Source organism: Quercus suber, unplaced genomic scaffold (assembly GCF_002906115.3).
Source record: "Quercus suber isolate HL8 unplaced genomic scaffold, Cork oak 2.0 scaffold_202, whole genome shotgun sequence".
Lineage (NCBI taxonomy): Eukaryota > Viridiplantae > Streptophyta > Magnoliopsida > Fagales > Fagaceae > Quercus > Quercus suber.
The window spans coordinates 1,130,482-1,153,817 of NW_027069660.1; the positions used below are offsets into that span (position 1 = coordinate 1,130,482).

Consider the following 23,336-nt stretch of genomic DNA (forward strand, 5'->3'; position numbering starts at 1 on the left):
GTACCAGCATTCCATCATTCCCTTCATGTATTATTACTAAATTATTAGTTATTTTTATTTATTATAAGTATATATTAACCAAACCACAAACACTTCCTCTAGATGACTGACTACTTCATGAACAGCTCATCCAAGTTTGCTAAGAAACTGCTTAATTGGTAACCTGCAAGCAAAGGATAAACAAAAATGTATACAAATGAATGTACCAACAATTTCTAACATTTAAAAAAAAATAAAAAATCAAATTTACTTGGATAATAATTTGTGAGTTTGATGAGTCTCACCTTTTGAATCAGTAAGCTTAACTTTCCTGCACCAGCCTCATGCAAAGCCCAGCAGTCAATTTCATCCTCAACATTAAATCCATTTCGGGCAGCAATGACCATCCATCCTCTCTTTTTTCACTCTGAAGTTATTGTTTGCAATTGGACCAGAACCTATTTCAACATACAAGTTGCAGACAGGGATGTAACACAGTAGCAAGTCCGAATGCATTAATTTGGTCTCGCATTGCTTGAGGAAGGCTTCTTAAGTATTCGTTTGATTTCCGAATGAGTGTTAAACCAGTCTGCATATCAGACCGAGTTATTTTTTTCCTAAACAAATAATGCAATTCCCCAGATGGAAAGTTAGGAATTTGGTTTGGTTGAGGAGGACCAGTGGCCATATTTCTATATATTCCTTCCTTTTCCTGAGATGGAAGCAGGTGAGATTGGTCTTGCATTTTGTCAGAACATTCATTATAATATATACAGTGAAATAAAACATATTGTACATGATTCAACTTATACCAAACCAGCACATTACATGATGACTCATGCAAAAGAAGAGAAAGAACTTGCAAGAACAATTGTAATGACTAATGACACATGCAAAACATATATAACGGCTATTATGTTGCTTAAAAGGTAATTTAATTGTCATCTAATTTTGTCTACAACTATGATCACAAATTTTCACAATAGCATATGACAAAAAATTATGCTTTGAATTAACATCTTTGGGCTAATATGGTGGCAATGGTTAAAGGTCAGTTATAAGGAATTTGGATTCAATTACCTACTCATTTTTAGTTATCCTTAACAGCAATATCCAAGCTCCATACAAAGTTGGCAATTACAGGGCCAACCTTGATCATCTGGTTCATTTTAATTGATCACATATATATGTTATCTATGAAAAAAAAATGCAAGGAAAGAATATTTTGAATGTAATGAAAGCATCAAGCAAGACAATTGTTAATGTTTTTTGTGAAACTTGATTCAATAATGACATAGTATCCACACTACTTGATCTTCAAGAACAATGGAGACAGAAGAACCAATTTTAAACCTTTAGGTAGCAATGGTAATTAAAATCCAACACCTAGTACTAGGAAAATCAGTCAGCACAAAAATTTAAACTCTGGTGAAGAGAAAAATTGTAAAATTAGTCCAACACAACGTGGAGGAAGAGAGTGGGAAAAAGAGAGAGCAAAAATTGCCAATTAACCTTACACAACCTGACAATGAGATTTTACAAAAGTAGTTCCCCTTGCAGTGATACAATGCTCATTCTATTGATCAAACATCCGAGCAGTTCAGGACAAAATTTAATTCAACCACCCCCCACCCCACCCCACCTCCCCCAAAAAAGAAGAAGAAGAAGAATTATTGCATGGATTGTATTGTATAAGTTTCTGCTGGCAAATCTAGCAGACTCAAGATGCAAGAGCCAATAGCTGTGCCTGCTTAAAAAAGAACCACGAATATCCATTAATTTGCTTCAAATATTGTTGGCAGATTGGGAACTAACCATGCTTCCCATCCTAACCTCTCAATGGTCTTTTCCAAGAATATGAATCTTTATAACCATGCCCTTTGGGAACCAACTGCAAACTATCAGAGGCTAGATAACTAATAAGTAAGATTATAGTTATTGCATGTCTCAGATCTATCTTTCTATAACACGCCTACTGTTTTTAAATTCAACGAAATCCCTGCCCATGTCCCTATCATATTCACCAAACCTTCCATGTTGCTGCCTCCCAAAACTATCTTCTCTTCTACGCCCCTTAAAATTCTGCATATCACCCCCTCTGTCATTCTTTCTCCACCCATCACGAGGAGTCCTTTGAGATCCTCTCTTATTACCTCGAGACCCTTGTGATGGTTCATCAAAATCATCATTGAATGAGTTCCTTCTACCACTCATCTTACCAGCAGATCGAAATTTTGTGTCTCTTGTGAAGTTATGATTGGCACGACCTTGAGAATTATTTTGTCTTCTATCAGATTCTACATTATTCCCTCTAAATCTATTTCTAGAAGATCGTACATTATCATCATCCAATTCCGAACCAGAAAAGAGACCATCTTCACTATCATAACTTCCTTTCCTCTGGAAATCCCTTCTCCCAGAACCAAATTTATTCCCTTTATTTTTCCTGGAATTAAAATTTCTATCTAAATCATCATCCACATCAGAGTCGAGGCCAAGCTCCTCATCAGAACCAAAGCTTAAATCCTTGGATGGACCTGCTTTACCTCTGCCTCTACTTCTTTGTCTAGAATTAGCAACATGACTAGATTTCCAGTTGGGATGAACTGAAAGATCTTCATCTGAATCCAAATCAAGTCCATCATCCTCAGAGCCTGAGAAAGCAGCTTTTCTACGTGTTGGCTTGGATGACTTACTGTAAGATGGAGAACTCGTTCTATGACGAGCAGCCATGCCATTACCAATGCCTTCAAAATCTTCTGATCCAGAGTACCCTTCTACCTCAGAAAATTCATTTGAAGAAGCCTTCCGTGCTGAATTGTTATGAGTATCAAGCTCGTAGCTATCAATATCATCTTCTTCATCATCAAAATCATCAAACCCCACCCGAGCTCCATGAGTATCACCATCAGAATATTCTTTTTCATGGACCCTTGGCACACTGCTAGACCTATTAAAATCACCTTCAGGCCCTCTGAAATTTCCTCTCTGAGCGTGGCTATCTAAAGGAGAATTTTCAGCCATCCTGGGAGAATCTGCATACTCAAAAGCAGCAACATCTGCCCCGTCCGATTCATTGTCATCAAAATCAAAATTCCAGGCATTAGAAACCTCTTGCCGGTTAGCAGTCTTCTCCAACCTTGTCCTAGGACCATGTTGCCTTTCTTGCATTCTGTCCTCCATAAGTTCATCAGGTGGGCGCTTGCATTCACAATGAAAACATGCCATATTCCTCCTATAATTTAAGAAGTTGCACCTGCCACATACAAAATCAACAATAAAGGGATGCAATAAACTCTTCATTATCGCTGGCTATGTATAAGTATAGATGTTCATCTTTAATATAATATAGCCATGCACTCCATTGCATTAAGTTCAGCATTTTTTTTTATAATTTTATTTTATATAGTTATTATTTTTTTAATAAAGGACTTAGAATCAAGTAGGCAGATGATGCAGAAAAAGTCAAAATTTATATTGTAACTCTAAAATTCTGACCAAATTGTATTTAATTACACTCTTATCAAACCAATAAAAAATTGTGAAGCCCTTGCATGCACCCCCAATGAACCTAAAACTATATGGTGTACATGAACTGCATATAATAATATTCAATCATATCACAGATAACAAAGAGACTTCCAAAAAGCCAACCAATCTTTGAATTATTTTCAAGTTAATATCAGCAACAAGGGGAAAAAACATAGTCATGGAGTAAAATCTTACTCAGGGCATTCCCATTCTCCTGGAAGCAGCTGTCTCTTTGGACGTTTGGCATCACATTGTAGGCACACAGTATTCTTTGCAAAATTCAAGAAGTCACACCTGAGATCAGCAAGTATCAGCATCCTTAATTGTTGGTAAGGATCTACCTTGAAAGCATTTTGTCATGGGTTGCAGATATTTCTAATCATGTGTAAAATCACTTTGACATAGTTGCACAAAACAGCCAAAAAAAGCAGGTAGATAATTTTTAAATAAAATTTCACAGGAATTTATATGCATCCTCAGAAAAAATTAAAACCCTTTGATTGATAACAGAACACAATAAATTTGCCTGGCCATGACAAGATAAAAAAATTCTTAGGTAAGACATACTTAGGACACAGCCAGTCTCCTTTTTTCATCTCAACATCATCGCGTCCAACACGTTTCCTTGGAGGAGGAGGAGGCTGCTTGACTTTGGGTGGAGGCTTTTTAATTACTGGCGGAGGAAGATTTGGGTCTATAGGAACTGAGCTCAATTTGACAACCTCGTGAAGCAACTTACGAACAACAGTCTTGACAGACTTTTGTTTCAGAATATCCTTGTTGACTATTGATCCATTCACAGGGTCAAAACCAAAAGTCAATAGAACACGCATAACATCAATAGTTCGTGCCTCATCCTCTTTATTCGTAACCAAATATGCTCTGTCACAGGAGTTCCTCAAACTGCAGGAGCTGCAAACCTGACATACGAATTGCCATTATCCAAAATGCACTTATATAATAAAATATTCAATCATAAACATATATAAATGAGTACGAGGGATGAGGCAATGAAACTGGAAAGATTAGAAATTAGAAAAAAAAAGTACATAGACGATTAAGGAAGGAAAATCAATAGACTGCCTCATATCTGATTACTGCCATAAAAATATTAATGGATATGTATATAAAAGCTTTTTTTTTTATTCGACTAAATTAGAAGGCAGAGCAAAGGACATACTACATTAACAGTTCAATATCTTTTTAAAGGTTGGTTGTTTTAAATCCATGACACGAACATCCTAAACTTAAGAACATAATATTCTTGGAACTAACAATAGCAATTATGTCTAACTATGCAGGTTGTAAAATAAGAGCATACTGTGAGCATCAAGAATCCAAAAAAAGAGGTAAAGCCTTCAAATACTAAGAAACAAATGAGGATAGGGAGGGTGGGAAGGAGAGGCAACAGTATGTCAGTAATTAACTCAAGTTTTGCATGAAATTGGCAACCAATACACTCAACACATAATAAGGTAAGAAGGTAACACTCACATCTCCTTCATCAAGGTGGACGTGCTTCCTTAACAGTTTTGCAGAGAAAACCACCTTTTTGTCTGCACTTGGGCATCCAAAACCAACCAGAATTTGAATGTCCTGTCTTGACAAGGACCTGAAATTAATTTTCTGTCTCAGCACTTGCAAAGCAAAGTGGTATTAATTTCATTATTGTTATCTATCACATGCATTAATAGAGTCCTAGAAAATAAATTGGGCACTTAGGTGGGTTCAGTACCTTAGTCCAATACTAATCAACTAAAAGGGGCCTATCATCCTTTTACTTTTCCTTCAAATTGGTTGTGGAAAAAATGAAGACAGACTTTTTTCTTTTGGTCCCATTCGAAGGATCATTAGTTCTGTGAGACACACAAGAGGTGGTAGAACTCTTCCTTCCCTTAACCCTCACCCCTAGTGTAAACGGGATTCAATCTCAAGTCTAATGTGTGATGACTGATGACAGGAAACTTTATCAACTGAACTAGTGGAAACTGGAAACTCACTTTGATTTATATGATTTAAGTTGTTCTATTTCATGAACAACATTAAACTTCTAAGACTTAAAAGCTGGGATTGTCTCTTTCCCTACATTAACTGCCACAAGAAACAGCATGGTTACTTTTAGCGACAGCAAGCATGGAATGGATCAAATCAACCTAAAGGACACTTATTAGCATCATGATCATTTCCCTAAAAGGTGATCACAGTATAAAGCCATTTGATACGATTCATAAAAACCAACAGCAATCAACCAAACTATAAATAAAATTCCATAAACCAAAAACCCACAAAAGCATTTCCACAGAACACTCAAAACCCAAAATTTCAAAACCAAAGAAAACCTGAACTCCATACCAAATCCATTTCTGCACAATTCAACATTCCCATAGACTAAACCAATACTATTCATAATCCAAATGCTCACTTAGTCAATAATAACCTTATCATTCTAATAATTTCTTCAAAATTATCTCATAATCATCATCATCAACATCCACATTTCCCACAACATACACACACAATCATCATTTTCAAACCAAACACCAAAAAAATTCAAAATTTCATATTCCAAATAAAAATATTTGAACTCACAAACCTCAAAATATCGAACCGGTCCTTCCCGAAATTGATGCACGCCGTGTGCACTGCCTTGAAATCCTTAAAATCAATCCCCAAATCCTCATCTTCAACTGCAACAGTCTCCGAAGCATCGAGGCCCAGCTCTTTAACCATTCTGTCCTCATCCTTCCTCCTATGATCAAAGTAATTCTGCCCCACCAACCTCTCCATGAGCTCAATCCACTCAGGCCATGGATGCACCACCTCCACCGCTATCCCTTCCTTCTTCTTCACCTTCTCATTCGCAACCTCCAATCCCAAATCGGCATTACCACTGCTGCTATCAATCCCCAACCCTAGTTGCGATTGGGGATGAGGTGGGTGGTCAATTTGTGGGTTTCTGGATTGGCGCCAAGCGCGGATGCGTTGGAGGGTTTGGTCCTTTTGGGAGAGGAGGGACTGCTGCTGTTTTTCGATGTTGTCGATTTGGTCAAAGACGAAGCTGAGGCGGGCGGAGAGAGAGGAGGGTTTTGGAGGAGGAGGTGGTTCTGAAGAAGAAGAAGAAGAAGAAGAAGAAGAAGAAGAAGAAGAAAAGGGTTTAAGGAGAGAGAAAGGGAGAGGGGGTTTGGGGTTTTGGGAGGAGAGAGAAAGGCGTCTTAGGAGAAGCAGAGAAAATGGGGTTTGTGCCATTTGTGAAAGAGAGAGAGAGAGAGAAGAAATGGGGTTTAAGGGGTTTTAGAGGTAAAGAGTGTTAAAACCCTCAGCATGAATGAGGAAAGAGGGAAGTGATGAGCAATGAGGACAATGCTTAAACCCTGTGGCCGTGGAGAGAAATGATATTCTGTATAACAGGTGTATGAGGTATCTAACCTCTATATAATCATAACCCCAAAAGATTAAAATAATAATAATAATAAAACCTTGACACTTTATTTGGTTGGAAATGAGGGAAAAGAAAGGCCAGGGAAAATGAAAAGAAAATGCTTCTCTTCTCTTGTATGTGTTTGGAAATAGGGAGGGAAATAGAAAATAAAAAAGAAGAATTATTTTGTTTGGTTTGCAAGGAAGAGAAATGGAAAGAAAGATATATTTTTTTATTTAACTTTTTATACCCTTATGAAGTAAAAATAGGAATACAAACTAATGGGAAATTTTTTAATTTTGAAGCACTTATAAGTCAAACTTTGTTGCTGCAATTTTTTTTTAAAATGGTGTTTCTCTCAATTTTCGCCCAAATTAGGCAAAAAGGGGAAACCAAAATGTGGGCTTAAGTGATTCGATTTCTTCTTTTTTTCTCTTCTCTCTTGCTAGCAAAACAAAGGAAATGTTACTCTTTCCTTTGTTTCTCTTCTCTTCCCTCATATTCCCACTTTTCCAAATAAAGTGTAAAAAGCTTCTAAGGGGATGATTGGGGTGACAATCTTCTAGAGTTTTTAGATTAACTTTGTCATAAAATGTTTAAAATCATATCCATCTATTTTGAAATAAACAGTTGAATTTTGCCCATTGATAATTTAAAGAAATATTAAAGCAGTGATAGTTAATATTTCTTTGAATTTTGATGATAAGGTAGATACTAATCCACTCATTTCAATATGTAATGAATAAGATTTTAATCGCCATACTAGAGTTACTATAAGAATTTTAGAGAATGATAGTTTCTCTCCAAACTCTTCCTCCTATTTTTATTGGATGTGAATTTTGGCAAATTTACTAGTAGCTATATCATCAATCAAATGTTTAAATTTCAAGTTTTTATAGCCTTAAATTATGCATAGAAAATATGTTTATTGATCAAATAGTAATTAATATAATAGCAAAAGAAATAGTAATTAATATTTAATTTAAACAAAATTTGACATGCATGTTAAGAACATAAAGAAAATATAATCAAATAACTAGATTTTCTATATATATAATCATGTTAATTTCTTTTTAGATTGGACTCTGGACAAAAACTTTGTCCTTTATATAGAATCTTAATATGTATTCTAACATCTTGTCATATAATGGTATTGGTAGTTTGGTACCTATGCGCACTCATGTGAGACTGTGAGAGGATTGTGTAGAATAATTTGTCCTACATACTCACTAAAATTCATTTCTCCTCCATCTACAACACCCAAAGGAGGTGACATCTCACTCAATTGTCATATTTCTTTTAGATTAAGTGAGACTCATTGGTGTGTATCACACATCTTGACGTTGAGAGGAATGTTGGATTTAATAAATTCATAATTTTCATTCCTTATTTCTGTTCTATTTTTTAAATTATAAATTCTTATATATAAAAGCCTAGATGTAATCTTTTTTATATATATTTCTAAGAGCCTTTTACTTGTTGACCAAGATGATAAATGATTCCAATTTCCAACTCATAAATGTCTTATATTCAAGAATAATCAACTAAGTTTTCTTGTTAAGCTTAACTGACAGTTTAGTGAATTTATAATTTGAAGGTTTTGTTCGTTTCTAACAAGAATAAGGACTTTAAAACCACGATCTACTTGAAAATAAGAATGCAAACCACTGCATAAATCCCATCAAAACTACAAAAATAGTCATTTTCCAAAAAATATTTTCTATAAACTATCTCACCCATCAAAACTACAAAAATGAGTCATTTTCCAAAAAATATTTTCTATAAAACTATCTCATTTTCCTATGTTTAGTAGTAATCTTACATGAATTAAAAAATAATTTCTTAACTTTTCTTATTTAGTTATACTTTTTCTGTTTATTAAAGATATTTTTCTTTTCACTTGTTTATTTATTTATTTATTTTTTTTATAGCAATCAAATACTGAAAAATGCAAAAAACTATTTTTCACACAATTTTTCAATGAAACAAATGGAGCATAAAATACACTGGACATCAGACTTCTTTGTTGCTATATATAAGAACAAACAAGCAGTACATAAGAGTCTTGTGGGTTAGTAGCATTGACCACTTTTTTGTATGAGCAAGGTACGGTATTAACATCACAGCAAAACAGAGGATTACATTGAGCATCAGACTTCTTTGTTGCTATATACAACATATGATTAATCACCTAAAAAACACAAAATACAACTTACAACACAGGACTAAGTAAAGAAGAACGTATGTACAAGTACAACAGTAACCTCATTCAAACAATGGAGATAATGTGCGGAGTGGAGAATATTGAACAACCAAAATATGCGGGGTGGAGAATATTGAACAACGAAAATCCTTCCTTTCAATTCCCACCGTTGAAGAGCATGTTGGAATGACTAGTGCTCAAAACCACTCAACCATACATTTCGGGTAGAAACCTTCATCGGCAGCAACAGAAGAAAGACTTTGTAGTTCTTTCTGAACTTTCCGCCTCTCATAAAACACCGAGCATGCTAGTGAAGTGCACTTGACTCCACTTTCTACAACCCAGTCACTGCCTCCACAATGTCGACAAATAGCAGCAAGGTGTTGCATCTCTCTCTCCAATTTTGAAGTTCTTCCAATCACAGCTGCTGCAGCAGAAGCTCCCTTAAGCAAACATTGATTGCAAATATGGGTTGATGCCTGGACCAACTCACCACAAAGAATACAATGTTTTGAGAGATAGTAATAATCAATTCTGGTTCGTTGTGCATTTGGAGCAGAGAGGGGGCGTTTAGCAAAGGCATCCCTGACTGGACGGGGCATCTCTATAAACCACCGGTTCAAGTCAGCTCCAACAAGTCCAAATACCCGCTGCAAAGCAGGGATTATTTGTTTGTTGATGTAATATAAATCATTTAATCTAAAGGGGGAATCCATTGCCAAAAGTTCCAACGGATCCACAACCATATCAATCAGGCGGGCCCCTAGCTCCCCATGGATTACAACATAAGGTATTCGCTCTGCATAGCGTGGTTCTGCCCTTGGATCAGCTCTCATTGCTTTAGTGGCCACAATTGCTGCCGGTGGGAGAGATGAAGAGCTCCTTGTACAGTAGGTACCTAATCGAACCTCCTTTGCAAAAATAAAATCCTGAAGAGAAACCCTGCCAGATAGAATCCGGGTCCATTGGCGCTGCAAATATGCTTTAAGTTCAGAAGTGTTCTGATGTTCAAAAAAGAGTCTCAACGACTTCTCCAGTGTCTTAGAAACAGCTCCACATGTATCCCTGCGTACTGTCTCAATGCCTTTAGCATCAAATACAGGTTCAGACTGTTCAGGGCTCTCATAACTGTAACCAACATAGCGTTTCTTAGTAAGGAGGAAGCATGGATGATATATTTTCTCCATTTTCAAAGTGACTGGGTTTGGATTCATAGCAGTGATTGCAGAGGCAATCTCATTCCCAATTCGAAAAGACTCTTTGACTGTGCGTCCTTTGAGGAGGACAAACAAGCTGTCAGTATCACCATAAATAACTTTAGCTTTCCACTTATCATGTGCATTCACAAATGAAATTGCCTTTTCAAGAGTACAACGGCCACATTGAACAATACTGTCTGCAAGCTCTGCACAAGGCATGCGGCCACTAAATCCAGCAGCTGTATAGCCATATGTTACATTTGCTATTAGCTTCAAAGCAAGCTGTCTTGCATTAAAAATCCGGTGAAGAATTTTCTGCAAGGGGGACAATCTTTTCATAGCTTGTTTCACCATTATTCTAGTTGATAATATTTCCTCTAATAAACGGGGCATTATGCCTTTACGGACCTTTGAAGATACATACATAACACCATTTGGAGTAAGTAATATCTCATTTTTCACTCTCTGTAGAACAGAAGGATCTGGTGAAAATGAACTAACCCCAAGTGTATTTGCCTTTGAAGGAGCAACTTTTCCAAGGCATGTAGAAAAGCAAAGATTGTATGCAATTATCATCGAAGGATAGAGAGACTGAAAATCAAGAACAACAACCGGATCTGCATAAAAACCAGACTCCGGTTCCATCACAAGTGGTAGGCATTCCATTGCGGGTTGAGAAGCAACCTGTTGACTTCCTGGGGATATGGCAAGATAATTTTGTGTATGTGCCAATCTCAGAAGCATGGATTCAACGCGGTATTGTGAACCTCGAGAGAGAACTGAGAAAAAGTCAATACCAAACACACGAGCAAGTTCTGATGTTCGATTTATCTGCAAAAACACATATCAAGATAATTCAAGCAGGAACTTACAATTAAAAAAAGAAAACCCATTAAATTCAAAACTAAGAATATCAGAAAGACTTTGGTTAACACAATTGAAGCTCTAACCATGCTAGGGCATGACAAATACACCTCTATCATGACAACAATGCATAACTCAACTGACAAAGTTTGGTATCCTACCATATCAAGTTGGTTCATTATCTCAAGGTTCAATCTTGCTCTATCTATAAAATACTCTATACATCTAAATCTTCCTCGTCCAGGACCACAAGAAAACCATTTTGTTAGTACTTTGTGATGAAATGAAGGAATTTTTCGCCTCAGCACAGCTTCGGCTACTGCTTCAATTGTGTACATATTAAGCTTAACTTCACCACGCATCAATCGCCATACATTCAAGACAATTCTACCACCAACATGAACACCACTGGCATGAGTTCGACCCCATTCATCCTCAATAATGGCATCTTCTAGTATCACAGGATCAGTATTTAACTGTTCAGGAATTAAGTTGTCAAAAATTCCTTTCTCAGAAATATCTAAATCTCCAGCAGCTATCTTGGTTTCAGATGGTGTTCGAGATATGTTATTGAGTAAACCTATACCGAGATGTGAAGCCCTTTCTGCCAAAAAACCAAGAGAACCACCTTGAATATCCCAACCCATTATTATATCTGGGTCAGATGAACAGACAATCTTCATAAAGTGACTCAATAAGTACTTCTCCTCAGAGAAAACCAACATCTTGCAGGCAGATATTCCATCTAGAGTCCTGCAAATAAATGAAGATTATAAAAAGCAATTAGGAAATAGCCATCTTCCATAACAGAGAAAATAATGAAGGCATCAAACAATGTTTATGGCATAGGCCACAAAGTAGCCCAAACCAACTGTAACATTCCAAGAGGCAGCAACATACATAGTCAGGTGCACAACACAACATTTAAACAGGTTATTCCAATTTTATGCTATAAAATGTAATGAATATAAGGAAAAAAATGTGTAAGAATAGCCCACCTAAATTTAACTCAAAAACCAAAAGCAACCAACTAGTAAAAATCACAAGCGTGTACACACACATAGTACCATGCATGTTATTTAAGGAACATTCAAGCAGGGTGATACATAAGAAAGTAACAATAGCTGTAACGGCTGTATGGGTTCCCCTCATTCTTATTAATTGCCCACTTTTCCGCTTCTTTTACAGATGGATAATAATTTTATTAGGCCAGAGAAAAAGAATTAAAAGGAGAGGAAGGAAAAAAGATATTCATCAAAGTAATAGGAGGGAAGATACAAAACGGAAGCAGCCCCCTAGCCTTCAAAATATAGAGAAGCAACAAACAAAACAAACTTTGTTGTGGTGCTAGAAGTTATCTTCTTATCTTATTCCAACATTATATATATGAAAAAAAAAAAAAAAGTCTTCTTTCCCTATATTTCAGTCCATTGCAATAAACATGCAGATGTTTGGCTAAAAGCACCAACACCCATCCAACTTTCACCAATATTTAGGGAAAACTTTTATTTTTCTCAAGGGTATGGGCATGGGTATTACCCTTAAGTGCCTTTAGTGGCCATGAGACATTCACATGGTCACCCCCCATTCTCAATTTGACTTGAGAGTAACAAAATAGAAGTATCTATTTGCACCTGAGTCAGCTTATGGGTAAAATTGATTGAAAATTTAGTTCAGTGGGCTTAATTTTATTCTTTAATTATTAAGTTAGCTATACACCCAGGATGCTGTAAACCCACGATCTTACCCTTCACCCATTCTTACATGAGAAGGGAATGACATTGAGATAGAGTTCATTGGCACTAGTGAAAATTTGAGGGCTATAAATGCATTTTTATCAAAAGGTTAGTTATTATTCCATTCTCTTATGTTCACATTTCCAGCACAAGAAATAGAACATATGAGTTGATTTTTCAACTTGCAGACCAGACCTATCAACAGTTGTCCACATTACAAAAATTTAAAACATCAAGTCACACTCAACACAAAACAAACAATGGAGAGAAAAATTACATGAAATCTCAATTTGATTATCAGCAACCATACCTCTTAAAAGCTTCAGTTTTACTACGTAAAAGCACATAAACTTCAGGAATGGAATCCGTATCATTCTGAATAGTGAGGGCTATAACATTGATGGCATCAAATCGAGGATCAGGTCTGAGATCTCCTCTAGATTCTGCTTGAACCTATTCCCATTATAAAATTGTAAGGGGGAATTTATAGACAGATCATTTTATCCAAAAGTAATAACAAGCATAAATAAAGTTCTAATTATCTGGTTATAGAATGAACACACAATATAAGTCTCAAAATATACCAAGACATACCACAATGGATTCATAATCCAATACATTTCCTAAGGAAAGAGAGAGACCATGACTAATTTTTCAAGCAGATATTATAAATTTCCTTACTCCAATGATACACACAAATTATACCAATTATTAAAAAGAAAAAAAAAAACTAATTGATAAATATTTGACAATACATAATTTGGTGTCTGTTTGGGAACAACTTATCAAGCTTTTTCCTGAAATTTTTTTGCTGAAAATGTGCTAAAATATATTTGTATTTCAAAAAAGTGAGAAAAAGTGAGGTTTTAAAAAAGCTTAACTTGATATGATACTACTAATTTAAAATTAGCGGTAAGTGAATTCATCACTAAACAACTTTAGAAGGAAAAGGAAATGTACTATTATAATCCTAAAAAAGAACAAGAAGCCAAAACTTTTCTCTCAAACTCATCTTGATCTTGAAATACTATCAAGTTGACTTGACAGTATAGATGTTGGCAAAGTTAAGATGGTGCTATACTTTCGTACCAAACTAAACTGATCTAGGATAACGTCATATTATCGTCTGACTGACCAATTTCCAAGTGCTAAGAGCATGAGAAAGTATGAACTCCCTACTTAAAAAGAACAACCTTCAAATGCAAAGCATTATCATAATCAAATTGTAAATATTTATGTGTATAGAAATATGGAAGAGTATTTTGAATAATCATGTAAAACATTAAGCATACAAACCCAAGGGAATGTTCTCCAAAAAACATAAAACAAAAAAAAAAGCCATGGGAATTTAGGTTTGAGATAACATATCTTTTGAATCTAATTTAGAAAAGTACATCTAGTTTTGCAAAAATATCAAACATAAACAAAAAAAGTAGTCCGATACCTCTATACTTAACAAAGTCAATTGTTGTCCACCACCAACGCTTGCAGGGTCCTGAAACCCACTTTGACTAAGAGGAGTAGGCTTTGATTTCCCATCCGGTCCTGAAATCTGAGACATGTCGTGTGAGGAATCAGAGCATGATTTTTCTTTTGCAATACCTCCTCCACCCTGGATTATTGCCGTCACCCCATCGCCAAATGCACTCCTTTCTGCATTAAGGTTTCTAGGGTTTTCATGATACAAACGATCCAAAATAGGCTCCACATGAGATCCAGAACTAGATTCAGGCATATCCTTGTCGGAACTATCAAGGAAAAAGCTTTGTGCCTTCTCAAAATCATTAGGCAAAGAACTTTGAGAACCAATCAAACTGCTAGCTGAACCAGCAAAGTGTCACAGAATTGATAAGAAGTCTCTCATTTGCAAATGTAAATGTTATTCTTCCCACAAATTAACATGGGTAGCTTGCAAACATCCACCCTAAACTATAACCTGAGTTACAATATCTTCCTAAAGTTTAAATCGAGCAAGCAACCCCCTAATCTCATAACATCGAAAAGTGCCTTACAATTCCAATTATCATTGAATTAAGAGCAATTTAATGAACCTGAGAAAGAGAAAAAGCTGAAGAGAGCTTTGGATGTATCTTGTATCTTTTTTTTTTGCTAGGGGGTGGGGGTGGGGGGAGGGGTTGATACATTTCTTCAATAATCTGCTCCTACTTTGATGACAATTATAACAACTGCCTATTTGGTATTTTGAGTGATGTCAGGAGGTTGGTTGCTGAGTTCTAAATTTTAGGGAGGAAAAATGAAACTCAAGATGATAGTTTAGGAATCATAGAAATTACACAAATAATACTAAAGTAAATTACCATTCAAAGGTGATGGCTCCACTGATTCTACATTGCTCCCTTGAGAAGAACCTAAAATTTCAAAACCAAATGATAGCAAATCGGGAATTTTAAATAAATAATAATAGGAAGCCAATGCATTTACTTAAAGTCTTAAATGGATAAATAAATAAATAAATAAAAAAAAAAAAAAAAAAAAAAAAAAACAAATTTACTAGTTCTAGAGAACCTTTGTCATCACAGGATAGCCATCTATATACACTATCTGTAGAAGGAGGTGATAATACTGGTGTTAAGAGGTACAAGTAAGAGCCATCATTTTGACAGTGAGTAGGGATGCCCATGACAAATTGATCAGAATCAGAGCCACTAATTCTAGCATGACTGTCGATGACTTCTTTCGCTTCTCGACAATTTCCCTCAAAGAAAGGGAAATATCGTCCATAACTGTCCCTATTAAAAAAAAAAAATATATATATATATATATATATAAAAGTTGGTCAGATATATTATAAAACATGCACTACAAGATGAGGTAAATCACCATCAACCCCCCCCCCCCCCCAAAAAAAAAACAAAAAATAGAACATAATTAAGTCATGTTTATAGAAACAAAATGAACAAATGGAGCTTTGTTCTAAACGAAAGGACCAGTAAAAAAAATTGGAGGTATTGCATGCTATCAAGAAACTTTGTAACCTGATGATCCATCAAAATTATCCTCCTCCGGATTAGAGATGGTAAGTGTAAATGAAGCATTTTCAAATGCCCTATCTGTCCAGTCTGCAATGGGGGGTTTCTTGCAAAAGGTCATACCAATTAGTTCCGTACATTTTGCCTGAGTGTTGACAACTACAGATTCTGAGCTGCCAAACCCAGATAAAACAAAATCCCCTAATTGTTTTCCACCACGGCAATTCTGATTTTGCAGATCCATTGAGTCGGTTGTGGCATTTGTGCCCGCAAGATTCTCAAAAGATTTATCATGTACCCACCCCAAAGATGGTTCATCTTTATGGCCACTTCCATAGATGGAACAATCTGCACCAGATACTTCACATTCAACCAGACCCGTTTGCAAACAGCTTGAAGCAACAACATCTATTTGTTGAAATCTCTCAATAACCATGGCAGTTACACCAGACTCTTTAACATTGTAAATTTGAGAATGGCCCATGGAAGCTGCAGAATCTATAGTCTTGGGCTTAGAAATCCATGCTTGTGTATGCACTTGAGGACTTGTTGCTGTGAAATCCACAGGAGTGGTATTGGCTCCTATTCTGAACCCATCACCAACTTTTTCATGAGAACCAGAATGGCCGTCTTTCAACCTACTAGCCTGTGAAGAGAAGTCACTGCTGTACAAAAGAGGCAGTTTTCCATAAAAGGAAGAATCGGAATGTGCTGCTTTGACCTCATAAGTCTCACAGAAATTTGTTTGTTGGCCTGCAAGAGATTTCTTCAAATTGAGGGACTCAATAGGGATTTTGTCTAGTTCATCATTTAATCTTCTTGGGCAGAGAAAAAGACCTTCTCTTTGCTCCCCTTCCAAAAGCATCTTTTTAGTTCTTCCAGACCCACCTTCATGTGGTTCGACTAGGTGGGATCTCTTTCTTCTCATCAAATCTCGCACAGAGCATCCAACCAAAGGGCTTGATTCCTTTAGATCATGAACATCTGTATCAACATTTTTCATAGAACTATCTGCACAATTTTCTGCCTCATTTCCAGCCAAAAAACTTGTACCTACAGGATCTTTAGTTTCACGAACACAAGCATCAATCATGTGGAGACCAACAGGCTCCAAATCATTCTTCTCCTCTTGCACCTTGGAAAATGGTAATGAACCCCATTTAGATTGCTTTCTTTTGTGCTTAACGGTGAGCCTAGAACCAAAATCCTGCAACGACTGGCACTCTGAAGACCTCTCAAATTCATGCTTCATCACTGTTTTGGATGAATTTCCTGTTGATTCAGCACAAGAAATTGAGATTAGATCATCCGCAGAGCCATCTACTTGTGGAATCATTTTCTCTGATGAACTAATAGAAGAACGATTCTGATCAGAGCAATGAGAAGCTCTCTCCTTCAGGCCCTCAAAATTAATCAAGTCATCAATTGAATCAAGAATGTCTTGACACTCCTTCTGAGACTCGCTCTCATAATCCATATTAGCCTTCTCCAGCACCTTATCAATGGTTGTTGTAGGCAACAAAGGACTTAGAACAGTTTCACGAACAAGTTCATCGTCAGAATTTATATCTTCAGCAGCCTGAGATGTGGCAAGCCACCGTAGAAGACTGAGGGCTTCCTTATCTGCAGCCTGAATACAACACATGGATTTTAAGAACACATGAGATGTCTAGTAAATAATGTACACCATTTCACCAACCAAACAAACACCATTAAGGTACAATTACACGAGTTCTAAATATCTCAGTCTGAGAGAGAGAGAGAGAGATGGTGTAAGAAAACACTTAGAAGAAACCAAAAGGCATTCAAGACAGTATTGCAGCTTCCATGTCCAATACCATAAACTAGCAAAGGACCCCATCATGTCACATGGTCAAAAGAAAACTTATGCTTAAAAGTGAAAAGGCCCAACATCCAGGAGAATAAACATGCAACCTCATGATGAATTACCTTTGCATCTAATGATTCAGTAATTGCTGATGACCTCATTTCATCAATAGATAATGGCTTAATACATGTATCCCTCCCTTCAGTGAGTATCGGACCATCTTCTTCACATATTGAAACTTGTGGTGACAAAGATCCAATTATTTCTTTTTCTTTAGCATTCTTTGAAGGTTCTCCATCTATGTTGTTAGGGTTAACATGTCCAAGTCCAACCAAATTTCCTTCATTAGTTGATGATGTCATTGACTGCTTTAACTTCACATTTTTCCCAAATGGAGTCAAAGTCAAAGAGTTTTCTGCTTCACCACACAATTCAATAAGTTTGTTCTCAAATTCAAGACCTAGTGAGAGAGTTTTAAGAACATCTTGTGGAGGTGGTTTGCCAAGATCAGGAGGCATTATCACCTCATGCATTCCAGTCTTTTCATACTCCTAGAACACCAAGGAGAAATTCATCAAATGATCAAACAATATAAAATGTCAAAAGACTCTTAAAAGGCAGAAAATGGATATGACTAAAACAGACCTCCCATATTGGCACAAGTGATTGAACCATTTTCACTTCTGAAAGGGTTTGTGAGAGGGATGAATAATTTTTAAACTGCTGGTTAAGAACGTCTGCAAAACCCAAAAGGACAATTCTCACATTAACCTATAAAGAGAATCTTAAAAAACTTATGTGATATAACTGCAAAGTCAAACAAACCATCTATGGAAGCATCCCCCTCAAGTTCATAGACACTTTGACGTTTATTGCAATAAATATCTTGGTGTGAGGAAGCCTCAAACTCACTAGGAAATTGCCATATCCAATCAGCTGGAATTGTAGACGATATCCAAATCGGTGAACTTAAAGATGCATCACAACTTGGGTCTTCCTAATGGTAAATTCACACATCATTAATGAATATCACATAATTATGGCAGACAAACATTTACGTTCATCCCAAAAGCATTTGGCACAGAAAAGAGAGGAAAAGATAACCTGGAAATCAGTAGGCATGCAGGTCATATGCTGTTTATGCAGACCAATATGATCAAATTTCCTTGGTGAGAAAGTGTCTGGTACTGGATGACGGAACTTCATCTTTGATAAATGCATATGGCCCATCCCGTACAAGTTATAATCAATCTGACAAAAAGAAAAGCTTAGATCTCATAAAATGTAAAACAATAAAGAAATTGAATTGAAGTATGCAAACATTGCACAAGAATGAATATTAATTGTGAGTCAGAAAAATGCATCACAATGGGACCCACCTCATAAATGTCTTATGAGGAGCATAAAAATAGTGGGTGCCAAGAGTGCACATGTTGCCAACCCACCGGCACCTCATTGCCAATTGCCTAGTGGGTGACTATGTTAGCATTCCTCATCATAAAATAACCATATTGTAAGTATCTTACAAACTAAGAATCATTTGGGAACCACAGTTTTCAATTTTATTAGACACCCCCCAAAAACAAAATAAATAAATAATTTGAACATAGGGAAGCATTTACCAAAAACTGGAGAATAAAGGGAATATGCGATTCATAGGGCTGTAAACTTCCATCAAGAACTGCACCACCCTGAAAAGCAAGTATTACTATTTTAAAAAACAGGCATTCTAACACATCTGCAAAAAGAAAATAAAACGATGAATCTAAATAAAATTCACCTTTAATCAAAATTTAGAGGCCATAAAAAAAAATCTCAATCAAACATAGGTGACATTGTCCGTGCAATATCTACAAACAGTAAAATAAGTGATGCATTTGTATGCTAAACACTGAACAAATATATCGTCAGAGATCACCTAACTAAAAAACGTGGATGCTTGGGTGACAAAAACTTCTACAAACAATACTTCTCTTAATCTAACTTGCAAAAGTCACAATAAATTCCAACCAATTGGTCGCAACATTTGAAAGGAGGGCAGTGATTAATATGCATCACTCTTAAAATTCTAGGAGAGAGAGAGAGAGAAATTATTTTTGAAAGTACTCCAAATCATGCACATTAACCATAAAGGATCGCATCCTATATGCTTGATGAAAAATCATCTACAACACAAACCTTAAATGTACAATTATACATTATCACTTTGTTTGTTTCGGCGATAATGTTTTCTAGAAAATGAATCATTTTCTAAAAAGTATTTTCTATAAAAAAATTTCATTTTCCTATGTTTGGTAGCACCTTAGATGAGTTGAAAAACAATCTCTCAATTTCTTTTATTTAGCTTGCTATGAAATAGAGTTGTTTTCCAAAAAAAATTAGTTGAAAACAATCTCTAAAAATAAGTCATACTTTTTTGTTGACCAAAGATAATTTTCCTTTAAATTATTTTTTCTGATGCTACCAAACACTGGAAAACAAGGAAAAATATATTTACACAAAGTTTTCCATCAAAACAAACAGAGCTTATAAGTAAAGGAATCTCAGTAAAGTACATAAGAAGAAAATACCATGATAGAACTTATCAAAAAAAGAAATTGACAAGAAATTGCCGTGGCAAAGGAAAAAAGCTCCACTAAGTGAGCAAGCATGGATAAAGTAGTTTAAAAAAAAAAAAAAACCATACTAACCACAAAAGGATTCCAAAAAACAACTGAGCATCAGTCAAAGGTTCAAGAAGCGTACCAAAAAAAGTTTGGCAGCACGGGAGACATCATGCGGATAATAGCTATATCTTTGTCAAGGTGTTCAATAAACATACTCTTAGACTATTATATGAATATAAGAGAACTCTAAGAAAGATAGTATAATGTTTGGATACAGATGTATTTTCAAAAAAAGCTCTTCAGATGAATGGTAACCATAAAATTTCCTTGCTCGTACAAGGCTGCAACCATGTACATGCTGTCGCTTTGAACCAACATTACCTTTAAGCTGTAAGAGTTCAAACCAAAGCAAAAACATATGATGCCTGCAGGATCAGCAATGCAAAGGACAAATTGCAGAAACACCAATTAACAAACAACACAGAGGTTAGAACAAAACCTGTTGCAACCAAGCATACCTTCAAAGCTTTCTCAAGAGCAAGAGATACAGCATGTGTGTATGCATCACCTATGCATATTAACAAGAAAAAGGATAAATTCAGAAAACCAGACGGCAAAAATCACAGCGCATCTTAACATCAGGACAGACAAACTTAATTTCACATTAGGATGGAAGAAGATATCACATCCAAAATGAAATTAAGAGATAAATAAAAAAATATAGCACAAATTCACAATATCAACTAAAAAAAAATTGACCCTGACTAACTAGGAGCGGCTACATAAATCCAATTTTTATTCCATTGGCTTAATTCAAAAAATATTATCTACCTTCCTCTTGTGGTTGAAGCGATATATCTGCACAAGGCACATATAAATAGGGTAAAACCTGCAAAAAATATGGATAATTTAGTCAAGAATAACAATGTACTAATAAAGAAAGAAAGGAAGAGTAAATTTGAAACACTCTTCATATGCTTAAAGTACTCTATACATGAATTATTGCTTTACATAGCATACAATATCTGTTATTTCAAACATTTTTTTCTTGATAACGTAGGGACCCTTTCTAAAGAAGAACCCTTTGGACTCGCCTTTAGCACAATGTTGATTCACCACCAGAAAATGGAAAAGAAGATAATTTTTTAGAAATAAATTTTTCCAATGTGCAATTGAAAAGAGAGAAAAAAAAATGAAAGGTGGATTTGGAATATCCTTTAGTCCCACCAAATTTCACTTCAAAGTAGGCAGGGCTAAAATTTTGATATTGAAGAAGAAAACGCATGTCCTAATTTTCCCTCCATTTTCTTAACGTAACCAAAAAGAGAAATATATAACTTCATAATCTTTGATATGCCTATTTAAACTACTGCATTTAAGGAAAATTGACGAATCCAAGCTTTTGATAACGTTCAATAAGAAGCCAAAAAAACAGGAATGATCTTACCCCATGGATGTGCAAGCAAGTCTTCTGTCCAGCTGGTGTAGAACCATATATTCTTATAACAGGAACCTCGTTCACTTTGCCACCTTCAAGAATTCAAAAAACCACTTAACACCTAATGTACATTTCTGTGAATGCCATTTTCCTAGCTCTATGTTTGGTTCCCAGGAAAAATGAATAACTACATTTTAACTTGAACATTTTTCACCACAGCAAAGTGTGCAAGAGTCTTCACGGATTCTCAAAGACTTTTTTTTTTTAATAATAAAAATAATTAAGTAAAATTCTATTATACCTACAATCTGTGCAGTTATAAATATTTTAATATTACCCGTCTGTTTCTAACTATTTAACAAGGACTTTTTAGGTAAATCAAAATTTGAAAAAACCAAATCTTACTTTCTTTACAATAGTATGTGTTAAAGTTGTCAAGCAATTGGAAGAAAAAAAAAGGAAAAAGCGGAAGCAAGAATTTAACGTAGTTTGGCCTTGCCCTTGATGACTACATCTTGTTTATTCAACTTAACGAAATGAAGAAGCCAATGTAAAGCTTATATACTAGAGAACTCAATTTTAGGTTAACCCAATTTTCCAATAACATATCTAATAGTAAGTATAAGTATAAAATCATCTTAAAAACAAAAAGGTGAAAAATACAATTACACGATATATATAATTCCGTTTAAGTTGTCATTCTAGGGTGTGTTTGAATAAGCTGTTGCGAAACGCCGTTTTGGGTTTAAAATGAGCATTAGTAAAAATGCTATGAGGAGTTGCTGCCGCTAAACAGCGTCTTGAGTTTCAAAATCACGTTTTTTGCAGCATTTGTAACATTAGAAGATGATTTAAAACAACATTGTTAACAGTTAACAATGGACAGAGGAACTAAAATGATAGTTTTTGTAAAAGTTGACAAAATTTCAACTTGGTAACTGTATTTTTGCCCCAAAAAAATAAATGTAAATTCATTAATTCATAATATATATTTCCCAAAATTTGTGAAATGAGTTTCACTTTCTTTTCAATTGAGAATTCTATTCCTAATATCAAACATATAAACAAATTACAGTTAATATAAAAATAAAAAAGGAATTAAACGGCGTCGTTTGAGAGTGAAGTAGAGAGTACCTTGGAAGGAACTGTAAGAGATATCAAGGCCATGGATCGGCGGAGCCATGTAGTGATCGACGGAGACGATCCGTACGCTAAAGGCGTTTGAATCCGACTGCGAATCTGCCATTGATTGTCTTCGAATTTACGGGAATGCCATTAAATTTTGCTTCTGGGAATGGAATAGGAAGAAACGAGGGAAGGTTTTGAATTTGGTGGGTTTCGAGGGAAATTGAAAATTTATAAGTAACTTTGAAAGCTTCTGTGGCACACTATTGCAGATTTGTAATCCCAGACAACGTAAATATAGCAATTTTCTCCCCACTTCTTTTGTTAAATTATGGATAGTCCACCGTTAGAATTTCTTTGTTTAATAATAAATTACACCAACATCTCATGAGATTTCAAGAAATGTCAAAAGAACCTCT

The 23,336-nt window shown here is 35.5% G+C and overlaps 1 protein-coding gene across 1 annotated transcript; it reads right to left on the reverse strand.

The window, feature by feature from the left end:
* Positions 1-1,457: 1,457 nt before the first annotated feature.
* LOC111995684 (DNA polymerase zeta catalytic subunit) lies at positions 1,458-23,130 on the reverse strand. The gene is given in 23 exon segments (XM_065779234.1): positions 1,458-3,235; positions 3,706-3,804; positions 4,078-4,430; positions 5,005-5,122; positions 6,104-6,795; positions 9,335-11,161; positions 11,356-11,947; positions 13,241-13,383; positions 14,375-14,751; positions 15,249-15,299; positions 15,457-15,680; positions 15,911-17,550; positions 17,871-18,299; positions 18,394-18,519; positions 18,521-18,745; positions 18,853-18,999; positions 19,371-19,439; positions 20,494-20,536; positions 20,630-20,742; positions 20,873-20,922; positions 21,186-21,243; positions 21,802-21,884; positions 22,927-23,130. Coding segments are annotated over 23 exon segments (8,874 nt in total). The 5' UTR covers positions 23,039-23,130; the 3' UTR covers positions 1,458-1,932.
* Between the last annotated feature and the right edge of the window lie 206 nt (positions 23,131-23,336).